Genomic DNA, 17,769 nt, shown 5'->3' on the forward strand with positions numbered 1-17,769 from the left:
CTCTGCGCCCGCCCTCCCCTGCAGCCACTGTCGCAAAACTCTTTCCCATGTTCCCCCCAGACATTGCCAACACACTCTTATCAACCTCCTGACTTCAGTCTCTACCCGCAGCATCCCATTCCTCCCTCCTCACAGTCCAGCACTGTGGTCTCCCACTACCCACTGCACTCAACACCCATCCCTCAACAGTTTGGCCCTGCTGAAGTACAGTACCCACTGCATTGTACTCCAAAGGAGAAGGTTGGATATGATCCCTGGACATACACAAATCTTTAGCCGTCCCGGGACCCCACCTCCTCCTGGGACCTTCCCTTCCCCCATCCCCCTCATTGCTGATTTTTTTTGTTTGACTCTCTCCTCCAGTAGTTATTTTTTAATAAAAAAAAACTGTTGGTTTGAAAGCAATTTTTATTCTATTAATTGAAAGCAAAAAGAGCCCTGCAAAGCAACATACAATTATGTTAAACCCACATATTGCATTGTCTGCACCAATCATCTCCTAGCATTACAAGCACTGTACTCCCGAGCATAGCAACAAATATTAGTGGTTTTCAGCTTCAAATTGCTGCCTCAAGGCATCCCTGATCCTTATGGCCCCGTGCTGCACCCCTCTAACAGCCCTGGTCTTTGGCTGCTCAAACTCAGTCTCCAGACACCGAGCCTCTGTGGTCCAGCCCTGAGTGAAGCTTTCACCCTTCCCTTCACAATATTATGGAGCATACAGCATGCAGCTATAAGCATAGGAATACTGTCATCGGCCAGGTCCAGCTTCCCATACAGGAAGCACCAGCGGGCCCTTAAACATCCAAAAGCACACTCAACATTCATTCTGCACTTGCTCATCCTGTTGTTGAACTGCTCCTTGCTTCTGCCAAGTTACCCCGTGTATGGCTTCATAAGCCACGGTATTAAGGGGTAGGTGGGATCTCTCAGGATCACAATGGGCATTTTGACTTCCCCTACGGTGATCTTCTGGTCCGGGAAAAAAGTCCCTGATTGCAGCTTCCTGAACAGGCCAGTGTTTCAAAAGATGCATGTGTTGTGCACCTTTCAGGACCAGCCTGCGTTAATATCTGTGAAATGCCCACGGTGATTCACAAGCACCTGGAGAACCATTGAGAAAAATTCCTTGTGACTAATAAACTCGGTGGTTAGGTGATCTGGTGCCAGATTTGGAATATGTGTGCCATCTATCGCCCCTCCACAGCAAAGCCATCTACAATGTCACGCATGTTGTCCAGAGTCATGGTCTTTCAGAGCAGGATGCGATTAATGGCCCTGCACACTTCCATCAACAAGAGTCCAACAGTCAACTTTCCCACTCCAAACTGGTTACCGACTCATCAGTAGCAGTCTGGAGTAGCCAGCTTCCACAGTGCAATCACCACGTGCTTCTCCAACGGCAGGGCAGCTCTCATTCTCATGTCCTTGCACCACAGGGTTGGGGCGAGCTCATCACACAGTCCCATGAATGTGGCTTTCTTCATGCGAAAGTTCTGCAGCCACTGCTCGTCATCCCAGACGTGCATCATGATGTGATCCCACGACTTGTTTTCCAAGCCCCAAAGTGGCGTTCCACTGCGGTCAGCACCTCCATGAATGCCAAAAGCAATCTCATGTTGTAGCTAGTACACATGGCAAAATCAATGTCACACTCCTCTTGCCTTTGTAGTTTAAGGAATAACTCCACTGCCACGCGTGATGTGTTGGTCAGAGCGAGCAGTGTACTGGTCAACAGTTCGGGATCCATTCCTGCAGGCAGGGTGTGCAGTACACAAACCGTTGAAAGATGGCGCCAAATGCAAATGGAAGCACAGGGATTGCTGGAATGAAAAGCAATGCATCACGGGGCATTGAGACAGGACCCAGGATGCCCCATGACCCCCTCCACCTTCCTACAACTCTTAGTGGCTGAAGAGGAAGAGATGCTCTGTGGGATAGCTGCCCAGAGTGCACCGCTCCGAATATCTCTGCAAGTGCCACATGTGAACATGCTATTGTGCAGGAAGCTGACAGTTTGAACACACAACAGCGGTTTGTTTCCCTTCAGCGCTCTCTGAGCGGCACTGTAACTGCAGGTGCTGTAACTCTGCCAGTGTAGACATACCCTTAGAGTACTACCCCAGCTCCCAGAAGGAGCAAGAAAGATTACAAGGATTCTTATAGAGACCAAAAGTGCGTGTGAACTGGGATGACTGAGTGAATTACACTGTGTAGACTTAATAAGCACTTAATAAACCAGAAAGGGGCTACATGTTTTGAACAAATCTAGTCTGGGTAATTGATTGAAAGAACCCAGGAAGTGCTGAGTGCGATATACCAGCAGAGAGGTGAGAAGCCACAAGGGGGTGTGCTGGAGGATAGTTCCATGACAGGATTGCAACCTCATTCTCCCAAATCAGGCTTCATTTGAATGGGGAAAAAAGGTTTAAATCCCACATAGAGCCTCAAGCAGCAGCCTTGCAAAATGTTAAGATGAAGATCATCTGAAGGCATATTATATCTCCTGGTGGCCGAGCATCTGTCAGGTCACAGCAATTCTGAAACACAGTCATATTGGAGGCAAATTCTGAACTGTGATGGACAGATCCCTGATCTCATTTGCATATGACCCCCAAAGAAGAATAGATGTGGATAGATTTGGAGATATATAGATAATAAATTGAGACCCAGTGGACACTTAAAGTATGGGGCATAACTTCCCTGGATCTAAATAAGGCTCAGGGAAAATACAGACAAGCTAGTACCCAGAAAGAACTGGAAGTAGGAGAGAAACTATGTTAGCCTAGTTTCCATAGCCAGGATTTCACCCAAATTCATGTCTAGGGATCTGGCAACTTTCACTGGCTGGCAATGGCCAAAAGTAATTACAAATTGATGCCTATGAGGTGCCTGTCACGGGACTAATCCTTTAAGAGGGAATCAGGGACCCACCTACCTGAGACAAGCTGCTGTAACAGAAAATGAACCAACTTATACCCACCTGGATCCAATTAAATCCTTAGGTGATTTATTGCCAGTTGTTTAGCTAATGTGCCTCATAAAGGCACATTACTAGCACTACAGTTGGGCTCTAGAAAACAGGAAGTGCCTGCGAAGAGTAGAGAGCTCACCAGAGCAAGGAATCCGGATGGTGTGTTCTCAGAGAGTAGCTCCTCAGCAGCAGGAGGAGAAGGACGAGAAGGGATGATAACAATGAAAAGGGAAAGAGAATAATGCCAGGAGCCTGGGGGGCTGCAGCTGGCTGGACAAAAGTGGCTGCAGGTGAGTTCTGCAGCAAATTAAGGTAGAGACTGAACTGGACCCCGAGAACCACAGGCCCCACAGAGGAGGGCTGTACAAACCCCAAACTCAATGGGAGAGACTTTCTATTTCAAATATATTTCAATTTAATAAAGTAGAACCATAACAGGGGAACTTTGTTTTTCATTCTTTTGGACTGTGTGGCATTCTTAGGGGAAATAGGAAGAACCTATAGTGCCACATTCAGCCAGCAGGAGCCATTATGAGCACAGCCACCACCCCAATACAATGCCCTATATTTAGTGGGTAGTCTCAATTCAGTTTTTAATTCACAGGTGTACATGTCACAGAAATCACTACCACAAATAGGACCTTTATTAGTTAAAGTAGAGAAGGCCAAAAATTGGATGAGCTTTCAGAAAGAACTACCTTCTAACCTTTATACTTGACTTTTCAAGTCAAGGTTGAAGAGAACAGGGATGAATGGGTGCATATGGTGTGTGTGTAAACTGCATGGGCAATATGGAGAAGTTTGGAGTGCAGCTGATACACAAGTTCTGTGGAGAAACCGACAAATCACCCTTCTGGGTGCTGCCAAGCTGAGTCCTTTCACAATATCACAACCACTAACCTGATGAGCACAAAGAAAGGACAGGTCACTTGAGTAAGTACTATGGCAGAGCAGTTGGCACAGTCCACAGGGAGCCAAAGACTAAAACAGGAATGCATCCTGCTCACACTGGGGTTATGCCAATAAACTGTATTTGGATAAAATATGCATCTCCGAAGCACTGTCTGGATTAAAAATAAACGTGTGATGGAAAGCCATAGGAGTTGAATGGCACTGAAGTACTGTAGTATTCCAAAGGATCAGGATATAAATATTGACAAGCATACTGGAATATTAGTAGCAATTTCCTTTTAATACAGATCATGGATAAGTTTAAAAAAACTGAAGCCTTTATGGAGCTTACCTAATATATCAAACTAAAGTTTGAATTTTTTAATTGTCACCTCTATTCTATTAACCAGCAAAATACTTTCCCAGAGAATATCTAAAAAAAAATGTAAAAAAATCCAGAAAGTGCCATCATGTGCATAGGAAGGAAATATAAGCAATGATTCTAAGAAGTTTTGCCTGAAGAATTGGACTCATTTTGAGTAAACAAGAGTACTAGGGTGGGGGGAGACAAAAATTAGCTTCACCCATTATCATAAATTGCTGCATCAAGCATCTCCAAATTCTAGGATACATGAAATTCATCTCCTCACTCTAATCCTGTAGCTGCCTCAATTTAATAGGACACTATTATCAGATAACTACTGTATAGCAGTAGTTCCAAGAACATGGAAAGACAGTCTACTGGCTTCCATTACAGTGCCATCCTGAGAAACTCTTGAAGTGTTACTTCTGTGAATGACTTACAATAATGTGCTGTATTATCTGTGGCCCTTATTCTGCCATGTCCATAACACAGCAGTCATCATTTGGGACTATATCTTTATTGTTTTTAATATGAAATCACTACTCTAAGAACAAAAGATTGATACAGAGCAGGGGGATTTAATGATGAACTGTAGAAAAGTATCATGTTCATCCAAATGCAAGTAACAATTCTAAATGATCATTTTTATTTGTTTTTCTTAGTTTCCTGTATGTCAAATTACCTGAGCTATGGGGGAAATCTGACTTTGGCCTGGCTGATTTTGTATGCAAACAGCATCGCTCTCTGCCACAGAATCTGTTGCACTTCCATCCTGTTGCGATTCAACCATTTCCGTGGTCATTTGTCTAAAAATAAATAATATAGTGCAAGGAAATGAATTCAGACCTGAAGAAGGGATATTTATTTCAACTCTATTAAATTATTTTTCTCCTCAACTCCCAATTTCAGTTCTTTAAAATATTTGACAAAAGAGCAACCCAACAGTATCCTAGCATCACAGTGTGTTGCCATGCATGACCTGTAAATTAGGAATCAAGCTCACTCTCTTGGCTAGCAAGGACTAGATGCAGTGTGTAAGCAATACTCCCAGCACTGAGTAAGGAAATCAAAGCCTCATTCTCTAGCAACCCATTATGTCCAGATACTAGCTTGCAATGCTGATTCCAGGAAGATACCTATCCAGCCCTTCTATGTTGGGGTAGGGGAGTGGAAGGAACATTAAAACAAGGAGAAACTGAAGATGAGAAGAGTTAACTGGGAAAAAGAAGAGGACCATTCTGAGGAATGCTGAGGGAGAAATATCTGGTAACTATTTATTCAGTCAGGTCTACAAAAGAAGACCTGTAGATGCAGTATAGTATAGTCACTTTAGGAAGTGACAATTAGATGTCTAGGAAGAATTGGTTAGAAATTTTTATCTTTTCTTTATTCAACTAGGTTAGACAGTCATAATATTGTGTATCCTGCAATGGACACAATCAGAACCATAAGATCATACCTAACAAGTGAATATTTATTCTGGATTACCATGTCTGGATTGTTTTTCTTTTGTTTTGTGATGAAAGCAAAACTTCCTTCTATTCTTATCTGTATAAATTAGTCACTGGAGAGATATACCAGAGTAGGAAATTATTAAAATATTGAAACATCTGAAAAGTTTTGATAGAAATATTGTACGTAAATCCTACTGTTCTGTCCCACTAAATAGAAATATCATCCTCCTTTAGACAAAATATAATTTTATTATATACTTTTGTCACTTTTGCTAACAGTAATTCCAAACATGAAGATTTCATATTCAGGACACGGAACTGATTTTGTTTTGAACCAAATGATAGATGTTTAACACTTGATTTTTACATTGGTATCAGCAACTCTCTTGTGATTTTTTTATCCTGTAAATCTTAAACCTAAGCTTGGGAAAATTACATCCATTAACTGAAATTTATAAACTGAAAGACTCGGTTAGTGGAGAAAACTTTCAAATATATCGACTACACAAAAACATAATTACCTTACGGTTGTTTTTCCATGATATTTCTTGACACACTTGCTCATAATGGATGGTGGGAGTGTTTAAAACAAGAGCTTGGTTTTCCTCTGCTCACTTTCTCTCCTACTGAACACTGCAGTGAAGTTATGATGTTGAAGTTGTGATGTCACAATCATCACCATAGCAACAAACCAATGTCATAAAGAGTATACAGCCTTCACTGCAGGCTCAAGGAGAAGTGTGACATTAAAAGAGAGATCTTGTTCAAACGCATACCAAATATTACAGGAAATGCAGGAAAAGACCAGACAAGGAAGGGAAAATCACCTATTTGTTGTTTTAATTTTTCTGACGTTATAATATGACAGGGTTCCTATTCTGGGGTCTTCTGCTATCATGTGAGACAAGCAGGAACTCCCTGTTTCAATGGTTTTGAGGCCTCTGAAGTACACATACATATTTTTAATGCACAGGCCAACTCCTGGTATCTCAGTGCTCTCTGGAATGTTATTTCTTTGAGTGAGAAACAAAGAGCTCCTTAAACACTACACATAATTTATGTCCAAAATAAGTCATCAAAATGTTTGTCTCCCACTATGGTTGAGAAGGAATCAAGTTAAACGATATCATCAGAGAAGCAGAATTACAGGTAATTTTTGTATCTCTAAGAATACCATCTTGACTAGATAGTGGATACACAAAAATGCCCTGCCTCCTTCCATTTCAAGCCCCTGTGCAGATCTCAGGTTCCAGTATGTCTCTTAGTAACTAGGTCTTGAGTGATTTATGGCTTTAATGGTTAAAATTGCCATCTTGAATTCTATCAGAAAATTCTCAGGAAGCTACTGCAGCTCACAGAGTGCTAGCATTCATACACTCTTAAAATAAAGTTCCTCTTAAACTAGCTTGTTTCCAAATGGTGTCAGTGTATACACCATGAGGAATGTATTAGAGTAGTCTATCTTTTGTGTAGTTTGTTAGAAAAAAATTTAGTACATCAACAGCAGTTCTAATTCAATCCATAATAATACAGTATTTAATATATACACAGATGGTACCTCCTGCATTCCTATTTCTTCTCATGAGTTCCTTTCCCCTGGATATAATGCTAAAATAATAGTGCAGTCAAAATCTCAGGCTGTTGAGAGCACTGGTGCTCAGTATGCACCAAGGACTTAATCAGAGGAGAGTGTATAACTTTAAATGGGGCAATTCTGGATTGACTCATCAGCTACTCTGAAGATCTCCTACTGTATCCAGCCACTTCTTCCTACAGCACATGTAAGTGAAAAGAGTATCTTGCTGAATTACTGTACTTCTTATGCACATACCCAGTATAGTAATAGGCAACGATCTGAGAAGAAATAGTCTTTCTCCCAGAAATTTCACTATGACCCAAGACTCACCTGTGAGGATACTAGTTGTTTAATATGTATATCCAAAAGGATGTCCCCATAGATCAAAACAGCTTAAATACCAGGATCAATAATGTAATTAGTCTGCATTACCAACATAGTCACTAAACCTTTCTTCTGGAATTAAGAGTAGGATCCTGATTATTTTACCCAAAATCATACCTTCATATTTCATATCCAAGATTGTCTGTCACACAGAGATAGGGTTTAATTCAAAATTACTAATTTTACCTCCGTCCCACGGAAAATGTTCCATTGGCTTCTCTTGGCAAGGATCATCTATCATGCTGTAGAAACTGACATGTTTCCAATTTTACTACTTTATTGCTTTAGGCTTGATTTATATGAAGTCTGGACCCATACATCCATTAGTTAGAAATGTAGCACTTTTCTCGCTTTGGTGAAAAGACAGTCTCAATTAGCTGCTGAATGTCATTGCCTGTTGCACTAAGTATCATGAAACAAAAGCAATAACGTGTTTGAGGAAAATGCCTATCTAGTTTTCTAATCTTGACAGTATTTTTTATTTCCCAGATAGGGGCTTAATCCCTTATGGATTGCTGAAGGCCCTCCTCCTACAGAAAAGCTGTATTATTCTATTTGTTTTTGACACCCCTGTGATCCTTCCTGATCTTTCTATGGGCAACTCTTTCATGTAGTATAGACAGCTAAATACTTAACTAATTTCAGTTCACGTGTCTGTTATTAGATGTATGCACAGTTAAACTGTACTGATGTAAATAATGAAGACAACTAAAAAATTAAAAAAGTATCTCTAGGATATCTGCAGCCTTTCAAAATATGACAAGAAAGAAGACTGTATTTTTATTATGCTCTAGATTTTAGGTAAAACTCATGGGAAATTAGAATACAAATCTCAGATGCAGAACACAATTAAAATACACTTTAGCCACACCTAAGCATGGGAATCTATTCAAATGTATTCTCCAAAGATACAGCTGAATATACTCTGGATTTTAATTAGACAGATGATTTACTATTTTTAATCTTCAGCACAGCCAAATAGCACTAGATTTTTTTATATTGTCTCTTTTCAGGTATTCCTGAGATTTGTTAATACCACTGTTCTCCTAAAACATTACTTCTGGACAAGCCATTATTGTTATTTTCAAGGGGAAATTAATTTAAATGTCAACAGTGTGTAAACGCATGCACTTGTTGAACAAAATGCTAAACTGAGCACAGAAATTGCCTTCTCCAAGTATGAAGGTCAAATGAAACCTAAAACTTTGGGCCTGTAAAAGACAAAGCTTAAAAAAGGTAAGTAGCCATTTTAGGTGTACTAGTCCTCTTGACATAAACTTGTATAAAAGGACTGACTAAAAACAAAGTTGCAGTATAACAGCTGCATAATATAAAGCATAGTGCAAGACAAAGGACCTATTTTGGTTGGCATATCTGAAAATAGCAAGGCAGGTGATATGTTTTTCCAAAAGACTATTAAAACTGTTCTCAATATGAAGCACCCATGAAACAGACAGTTATTAATTTAGTCCAGAGACTACCAAAATAGAAGACTTTTTCTTCCTATAATTTAAGCAGAGTTTTGATTAGAGGCAAACCACCGATGACAAAGGAAATGTATTGACAGATCCATTGCTCCTAAGTTTCAAAACAAGGCTCTACATCAGGGGTGTGCAAACTACAGCCCGCGGGATTGCCACCCCCGTGATGCCATGGGCCCCGCGCCACTTCCGGAAGCGGCCGGCACATCCCTGCAGCCCTTGAAGGGGCGGGGGGCAGAGGGCTCTGCATGCTGCCCTCGCCTGCAGGCGCTGCCCTCGCCTGCAGGCACTGCCCCCTGCAGCTCCCATTGGCCGGAAACAGGTAACCAAGGCCAATGGGAGCTTTTGGGGAGGTACCCGCAGGTGAGGGCAGCACAGAGCCCTCTGCCCCCCCTCCCCCAGGAGCCGCAGGGATGTGGTGCCAGCCACTTCCGGGAGTGGTGTGGCACAGGGCCAGGGCAGGAAGGGTGTGGCACAGGGCCAGGGCTGTCTTAGCCCCGCTGAGTGCCGCTGCCACCCCAGGTAAGCAGTGCTGGGCCAGAGCCCGCACCCCAAACCCCTCCTGCACCCCAACCCCCTGCCCTGAGCCCCCTGCCATACCCCACCCTCTTCCTGCACCCCAGCCCCTTGCCTTGAGCCCCCAACCCCCTGCCCTGAGCCCCCTTGTACACTCCGCACCACTCCTCCACCTCAACCCTTTGCCTTGAGCCCCTTCCTGCACACCACACCTCCTTCCACACCCCGCACTGCCTCCTGCAACCTGACCCCCTGCCCCAGCCCTATATTCATAGCCCTGCATTCAATTTCCCCACCCAGATGTGGGCCTCGGGCCAAAAAGTTTGCCCACCCCTGCTCTATATAGCTCTTTCGGGCAGGGACTATCTTCTTCTGTGTTTGTGCAGCACAAAGAACAGTGGGGTTCTGGTCCATGACTAGGGCTCCTAAGTACTGCAGTAATAAAAATAACATCCAGTTTATGCCCCTTATCAGAGGGGTAGCCGTGTTAGTCTGAATCTGTAAAAAGCAACAGAGGGTCCTGTGGCACCTTTGAGACTAACAGATGCGCTTGCATCTGAAGAAGTGAGGTTCTTACCCACGAAAGCTTATGCTCCCAGTACTTCTGTTAGTCTCAAAGGTGCCACAGGACCCTCTGTTGCTTTATGCCCCTTATTTCATGAAAAGTCCAAAGGTCTTTGTAAAAGCGTTAAAGGATCCATGAGTAATGGAACTAAGTTTTAGCTTTATATAGCCAGCAAGGATCTTAACTGATTTTGATGACAGAGATCACGTGGTCTGGAAAATCAGGAACAATAAACAGATTCTGTTTGTTTGTTTTTTAAGGAAGATTGAACTTTCAAACCATTATAACTTTATAGGCCTTGTATATGGACTTAACTCTAAACTCAAAAATTGCTTTATTTTATATAAACATGGTTTAATTACAAATCAGCTACATATCATGAGATTTATTTTGATATTAAATATTAATAGGATTGTTACATTTTTCCTCTGGGTTGCTTACTACCTTTCAAAAGTTACGAGGCAATACATTGATATTAATTAGGCAGGATTTTTATCTTAATACACGCAAGTTACATGACTGCACTTCCATGAATTATGGTTGAAAATATATTCTGTAATTTAATGTAAGGCAAATGTATGTGGTTTTTTGCCTGGAGATGATGAGGAAAAATCACAGGGCTGGAAACATATATGCCTATTTTCTCTGTCTCACTAATGACATTGTAATAACTTATTGTGACATTGTTTATTGTGTATCCAGTATTGAGATTTTGCAGTTTGAGTAATAGGTACACTCTGCATTAGGAAATGTGTTTATCTGTATCTTTACTGTTAAATTTGCAGTACTTAACTTTCTCAGAATGTCAGGAAATCTGAAATCCTCTAAGGAAATGCTTTTACTGTTTGAAAACATATTAAATTATATTGCATTGTGATTTATTTATTTTATGTATCGGTTTCTTTAATATAGTGTTTTCAAAGTTTAGTTCAGCTTGTGGGATGGATGTTTGGCACCGGCTTTGTATCAGAACTAGGTACAGATGTCAGACCTGTAGAAGAGAAAAAAGAGAGGCAGAAGTAACCCTCTTCTACCCCTCCTCTCAAAATAAACTTCACAGCTAAAAAATTCATTCCACCAGAAACCATTTGCCTTATGATCCACAGAAGCAACATTAACTGGATAAAAGCAAAGTAGAAATAGCCCTTGCTAGAAAGGAAAGCTGATCATGTATAGAGCCCTGCAAATCTGCAGATATCCGCGGATATCCACATCCACGGATACGGACATCGGCAGACCATGTTTGTGGATAGATGCTGTCATAAATATAAGGGGAAGGGTAGCAACCTTTATGTATCCTTGGCAACTGTACTGGATTGCCTTCCCTGTAAAGGGTTAAGCAGTTCAAATAACCTAGTTGGCACCTGGCCAGAAGGACCAATGAGAAAAGAAAACACTTTCAAAATTGACAGGGGGAAGGATTTGTTTGTTATTCTTTTGTTGTTCCCTCTCCGGATGGAGAGAGAAGCCAAGCAGGTACAATATCTCCTGAAAATATACCTGGAATAAGCCATCTAAAACCACAGAAACTGTGAGTGGGGCAAGGAAATGCATTAGGTTATCTTTTGTTTTGGCTTGTGAATTTTCCTATGCTACAGGGGTAGTTTCATTCCTGTTTTTGTAACAGTGAAGCTGAGACCAGAGGGAAATCCTCTGTGTTTTAAATCTTTTTAGTACCCTATAAAGTTACCTTCCATCCTGATTTTGCAGGTGTGATTCTTTTACTTATTTCTTTATAAAGTTCTTCTTTTAAGAACCTGATTGATTTCGGTGTCCTGAAGACAAAGGGTCTGGTCTGTGCTCACATTGCTAAGGCAACTGGTTGATAGTTTATTCTCAAGCCTCCCCAGGAAAGGGGGTGAAGGGGTTTGGGGGGATATTTTAGGGAGATAGGGATTCCAAGTGATCCTTCCCTGAATATTTTGTGTAAATCACATGTTGGTGGCAGTAATATCAGTCTAAGAAATTAGTGCTTTAGAGAAGTTTTAACATACGCTGGTAAAATATAAGCTTCGGGGATCTTTCATGTGGGTCCCCACATCTGTACCCCAGAGTTCAGGTGGGGGAGGGGGAAGAACCCTGACAGATGCAGATCCAAATTTTATATCTAGAGCCCTGCAAATCTGCACATATCCGCTTTGTAGCCACAGACCATATTTGTGGATCGTGGATTGGATGCGGATACAAATTTTGTATCTGCGCAGTGCTCCAATCATGTGACCCAAGATAGGCAGATGCCACTCAAATTTAGAGATATGAACCTTTATTTTAAAACTTTTTCGTTCCCACTGAAGGGAGACTGATTTTTTTTAAAAAAAGCTTAGCCCTATAAAATACTTTTGAGGCAAATAATTGCATGCTGTTTTTAATTTTGAAATCCTTATAGTAAAAAATTAATCTTTAATATTTGTTGATGAGATTTAGCTGCATAACCAGTAATCAAAGTGCTCCAGAATTCAGTATGACCTGAAGCATCAGATGCCTCCATTAAATACACAGAGCCATTGTACAATAAATATTTTATTCCAATATACTGTTATAATATAAAATATCCGAATGCATAAATTCTCAACAAAGGTTGCGTAAGTAGTAAAGAAACTGCTACTAAATAAAAGGCAGACAAGCTGTGTGATTCAGCACTTCCACTGAGGTCTCACTGGGTGCATCATTTTTCTGCCTCTGCAAATCTTTCAAATGTCAGATGGATGTTACACATTTTAAGGGTTTTCTTCTTCTTGGCTACCAACCCCGTAAACTTCATTCATAGAGCGCAGGGCCTTGTGTTTGAGGGAAAGTTGTAGATAGGAAACTCAGAAGCCATTTTTTTATGGATTTCAAGGCCATTATTTTTTCCTTCAGGCCAACCAGCAGGGACTAGGCAGGAATAGTGCTCCGGAACATGCATTTGTTATGCAAACTGAGCACCACCTGCAGCTCTCTCTGCTTGATAGCACCATTCTATTGATTTCATATCAAGACAGTAGTTCTCTGATTAATTTCCATTATTAGTAGCACTCTCCACTTCTCATCTTCTCCCATATTCCAAGATTTTTCCATTCTATTCCTTTTCTCTGAGGACTGTAACAGTCTTAGCAAAAAGAGAAAAAAAGTCACTGGTATTAGGGCAAAAAGAACAGGAGTACTCGTGGCACCTTAGAGACTAACAAATTTATATGAGCATACGCTATCGTGGGCTACGGCCCACTTCATCAGATGTAGCCCACAAAAGCTTATGCTCAAATAAATTTGTTAATCTCTAAGGTGCCACAAGTACTCCTATTCTTTTTGCGGATTCAGACTAACATGGCTGCTACTCTGAAACCTGGTATTAGGGCAGGTAAGATGATACATGTCACTCAGGACACATCTGCTCACCTAATACTACAGGTGAGAGAAATCCAATATTAGGCCTTCTGTGATTTTTAAGACATGCAATAGCTGCATCAAAGAACAAAGTGGAGCTCAATCTATAGTTACAGTGTAGATGAGATTACCATTTAATGTGAAGATCTGGTTGGAACAGCTGTTCAGCTGCATGAGATACAGCTGGACTCAGGCCTGGGTAAAAGCTTGACACCAGCAGAGTTGTTGCCAAGACAATGACTCGAAGTTTCAGAAAGAGACCTATTTCTTATCAATCCCACAGGGACCCTCTCTGCCCTTGCCTGCAAGGCAATAATCTAATTAAAAGGGATCGGGCCCACCCAGATCCCTTCCCAGAGAATTGCCAAGAAAGGCTACCAAGAAAAACAGTGACTCTCTGCCATTCACCCCAAATATTAAAACAGGAGCATCCCCAGTAATACACACACATATTGCTTGAGAGTCTGTAGTTTACCTTAGCCACTTGCACAAAGTGCTTTCCCCCAGCCTCTGCATGCATGTATGCAGTGTTACTCCTACCCTAATCAGAGGATCTTGCTAAGCCCCTCCCGCAGGCAGTGTGCTCTCACTCCCTCTATACCAGTGGTTCACAACCTTTCTAGGTTACTGTATCCCTTTCAGGAGTCTGATTTGTCTTGCGTCCCCCCAAGTTTCACCTCACTTAAAAACTACCTGCTTACAAACTCAGACATAAAAATACAAAAGTGTCATACCACACTAATACTGAAAAATTGCTTACTTTCTCATTTTACCATATAATTATAAAATAAATTAATTGGAATACTTTGTACTTACATTTCAGTGTACAGTACATAGATCAGTATAAACAAATTATTGTATGAAATTTTAGTTTGTACTGACTTCGTTAATGTTTATGTAGCCTGTTGTAAAACTAGGCAAGTATCTAAATGAATTGATGTATCCTCAGAAGACCTCGGTGTACCCCCACGGGCCTCTGTACCCCTGGTTGAGAACCACTGCTCTATACAAACCCTGTGCTCCCTCCCACACACATCATACCAAGTACTGGCTGCCTGCTGCCAGTTGTACACATGTAGTGTGCCAGGGCATCCTAGGCTAACCCTTTACATCAGCATGGACCCTGTTATTGCTCCATGCTACAGAGTGGGAATAACTCTCTTCTCTCTCTCTCAGTGACAGACCAAAGAGAGAATGAAATGCCATTAGGGCACCCACCTGAGAGGGGGAGATCTCAGCCCAGTCCCCTGGCTCCACTCACTCTTAAATTATTTATCCATATGGCAACAGCTTCAACAGGAGAGACTGAGGGAGTCCCACATCAGAAAATCCCATAGTTCAGTTTCAAGTATCAGGGGGTAGCCGTGTTAGTCTGTATCTACAAAAACAACAAGGAGTCTGGTGGCACCTTAAAGACTAACAGATTTATTTGGGCATAAGCTTTCGTGAGTAAAAACCTCACTTCTTCGGATGCATCCGAAGAAGTGAGGTTTTTACTCACGAAAGCTTATGCCCAAATAAATCTGTTAGTCTTTAAGGTGCCACCAGACTCTTTGTTGTTTTTATAGTTCAGTTGTTAGACCACTCTCCTGAGCAGTGGGAAATCCCTTCTCCTTCTCTAGCAGAGAGGGCTGGTATCAAACCTCGATCTCCCACATCCAGTCAAGTGCTCTAACACTGGGATGAAAGTTATAAGATGAGGGACAGCACCTTCTCTGGCTGTTTGCCTGGAGTGAAGCAGGCACCTAACTTATTTCCTCAAGCAACAGGTTAGGCAGTGAGCCCAGACAGTAGGTTCCCCTTCATGGGCTGATAAACAGAGATAGACTCCTCCCTGCAGATCAGACTTACGCCTGATCTACACACATTGCTTAGGGCTGTGAAAAATGTCATGCTGTGTCTGTGATGTAGTAAGTTGACTTAACACCTCCCCTCCCACACCGTACATGCTGCTAGGTCAGTGGAAAAATTCTTCCATTGACATAACTACCACCTCTCGAAGGGGTGGATTTACTACAGTGACGGAAAAACCTCTTTCGTCACGGTAGTAAGTGTCTCCGCCACTGTCGCTACACCAGGGGAGCTGCAGCTGTGTCCCTGTAACACTTCTAGAGATGTCCTTCGGTGCCTAGCTCCGTGAGCAGGGCTGGGGTTAGCACATGCCTAGCTCAGGCGGCTCCTGCTCCAGCCGGCTGGCGCTTGTGGGGCATTGTAAGGCACCTCTCTCCCCTCCGTGCATCCAGGCGCGGGACTCGGCTTTGGGGCTGGCACTGTTGTTGTGCCTGTAATTTTCTAGGTACCTAAATGTTAGGCGCTGTGATGCTCAGCAGTGTCTAAGTCCCTTTGGGGACCCCACCCTTAGTCTCTCCGTGCCTCAGATCCCCAGGGGTAATATGGGGAGAGCAGCACGTCCCCTGCCTCCCCGGGTGGGGTAAAGATGACCCCCCCACCCCGACTGAAGCGCCTAGTTCCTACCGTCGTGAAACTGACCAAGTACCTGACTGACGGTGTTTAAAGGGGAGGGCGCGAAGAACAGAGATTCGGGGAAAGGCATCCGAGCTACAGTTCCCGTGGGCCCGGGACTGCGGCGATGGGGAGCCGAAGAGCTCGGCTGAATCGCACCCTCCAAGGAGGGGCAGGCGGCTGGGTAAACAAACCCCTCCGGACGGAGCCCCCGGGGGGCGGAAGGGGGACGACACTGAAGGCGCCCGAAGGCGGCGGGCGCGTCTCTCCTCACACACCCAGCAAGGGCGGCTCCCGCCCTGTCCTCTCGGGGCCCTGCGTGCCCTCATGCCCCGCTCCTCGCTGCACGCCCTGGCTTGTCTCCCTCGCCTGGCCTCTCCCCCCACTCCCGGCCGGCAGGGGGTCGGGCTGCGCGCACACACACACACACACACGTGTCCCCGCCCCCTCCCGCACTCACCCGCCGCCCTGTACGTGATGCCCCCGTCACAGGGGGGTGGGGGGGATTGGGCCGGGCGGAGCCGCACGTCGCCTCCACGTCAGCGCTGATGCAGCCGCGCCGCCGCGGGGGCGCTGAGGAAATGGCGCCCGCGGCGGCTCCCCGACCCCGCGGTCACAGGAGGAGGAGCCCAGGCCTAGGCAGCCGTAGCCGCCAGCGCCGATTGGTTACAAACGGGACTCAACGGCCGGCGCCGCGCCAACCGCCGCCACGGGGCCACCAGCCAGGCACCTGATTGGTTGCGGGAGGGAGACGTCTGTTCTCTCGGGACTCCCCTCTCCCCGTTTGGGGGCTGTCTATGGGCATCGCACCCCGCTCTCCGTGGGGAGGTGCCGCCTGCTGGCTTGGGGCCTGGCCCCATACCCTCCTCGGAGGCACGGGGAACCTGCGGGGTGCGGGCGGCCCACGCAGTTTTCATGGGCATTGGAGGGGGTGTGATCTCCCCTGCTAGCCAGGCCGGGGAGGGTGTAACTCACCCAGCACACAGGCATTGGGGAGGGTGTAACTGTGCCCCAGCCCCACACTCACCCCATGCCGTAGACCCTCGTGGGAAGGGCAGAGGGTTTAGAGTTGAGGCTGCTGGGGTTTTATACCAAGCTCTACTGCTGGTTTAGGTGACTTTGGCTAATCACTTCTCTGCCACAGTTCACATTTAGTAAAATGGGTGTAAACTCTTACCTAAGGTGCCTGAGCACGTTAAAATACTCCGAGGCACCAGGAAGCCACTTCCTTTCTATAATATCACTGAACCTCCTTGTTGTATTAGGAAACTTAATTGTCTGAGAAGTTCTTATATATTTCCTTTTATCTGAAGATACCAAAGTACTGAGAACAGTACAGCAAAACGTTAAGTGACCTGCTCAAGGATACACTTGTGAAATAACTTTGTTTAACAAAAAATTATTCTTTAATTCAGATTACATTACTAAGAAATGTTTTTGTTTAGGGGTCTAAATCACACATTGTATTTATTTTATATTTTTAAAAAATCCCAAAAGTTGCCAATAGATAAAAGAGAGACTGGTGGCTATGTTTATGTTCTCTCCCCCTAGAACCAAAGGGATACATTTAATGACTATAAATAACGTTTGATACTTACCATGCATTTGACATATTTGCTGTATTCTGGAAGGTATAATATTGGTAGCCTTAATTTTGATTATGCTCAAATTCTATGTAAATATTTGGGCCATGGAGATTATTGCTGTTGTTCTAGTATGTCTTCTCATACAAATGTTT

General features: G+C 43.5%; 1 protein-coding gene across 3 annotated transcripts in view; it reads right to left on the reverse strand.

Annotated features, from left to right (window-relative positions):
* The window catches only part of CREM (cAMP responsive element modulator), a 77,311-nt gene extending 60,664 nt beyond the window's left edge, over nt 1-16,647 (reverse strand). Inside the window, exons 1-2 of one of the 3 annotated variants that reach the window (XM_024100887.3) lie at nt 16,492-16,639; nt 4,912-5,035 (exon numbers count right to left, since the gene is read on the reverse strand). In XM_024100887.3, coding sequence (XP_023956655.1) covers nt 4,912-5,031 — 120 coding nt within the window. In that variant the 5' untranslated portion in view covers nt 5,032-5,035; nt 16,492-16,639. Of the gene's footprint in view, nt 1-4,911; nt 5,036-16,491 lie in introns of all 3 variants that reach the window. The other 2 variants (XM_042858701.2, XM_065582846.1) reach the window with 2 other exon arrangements.
* Between the last annotated feature and the right edge of the window lie 1,122 nt (nt 16,648-17,769).

Source organism: Chrysemys picta, chromosome 2, assembly GCF_011386835.1.
Source record: "Chrysemys picta bellii isolate R12L10 chromosome 2, ASM1138683v2, whole genome shotgun sequence".
Lineage (NCBI taxonomy): Eukaryota > Metazoa > Chordata > Testudines > Emydidae > Chrysemys > Chrysemys picta.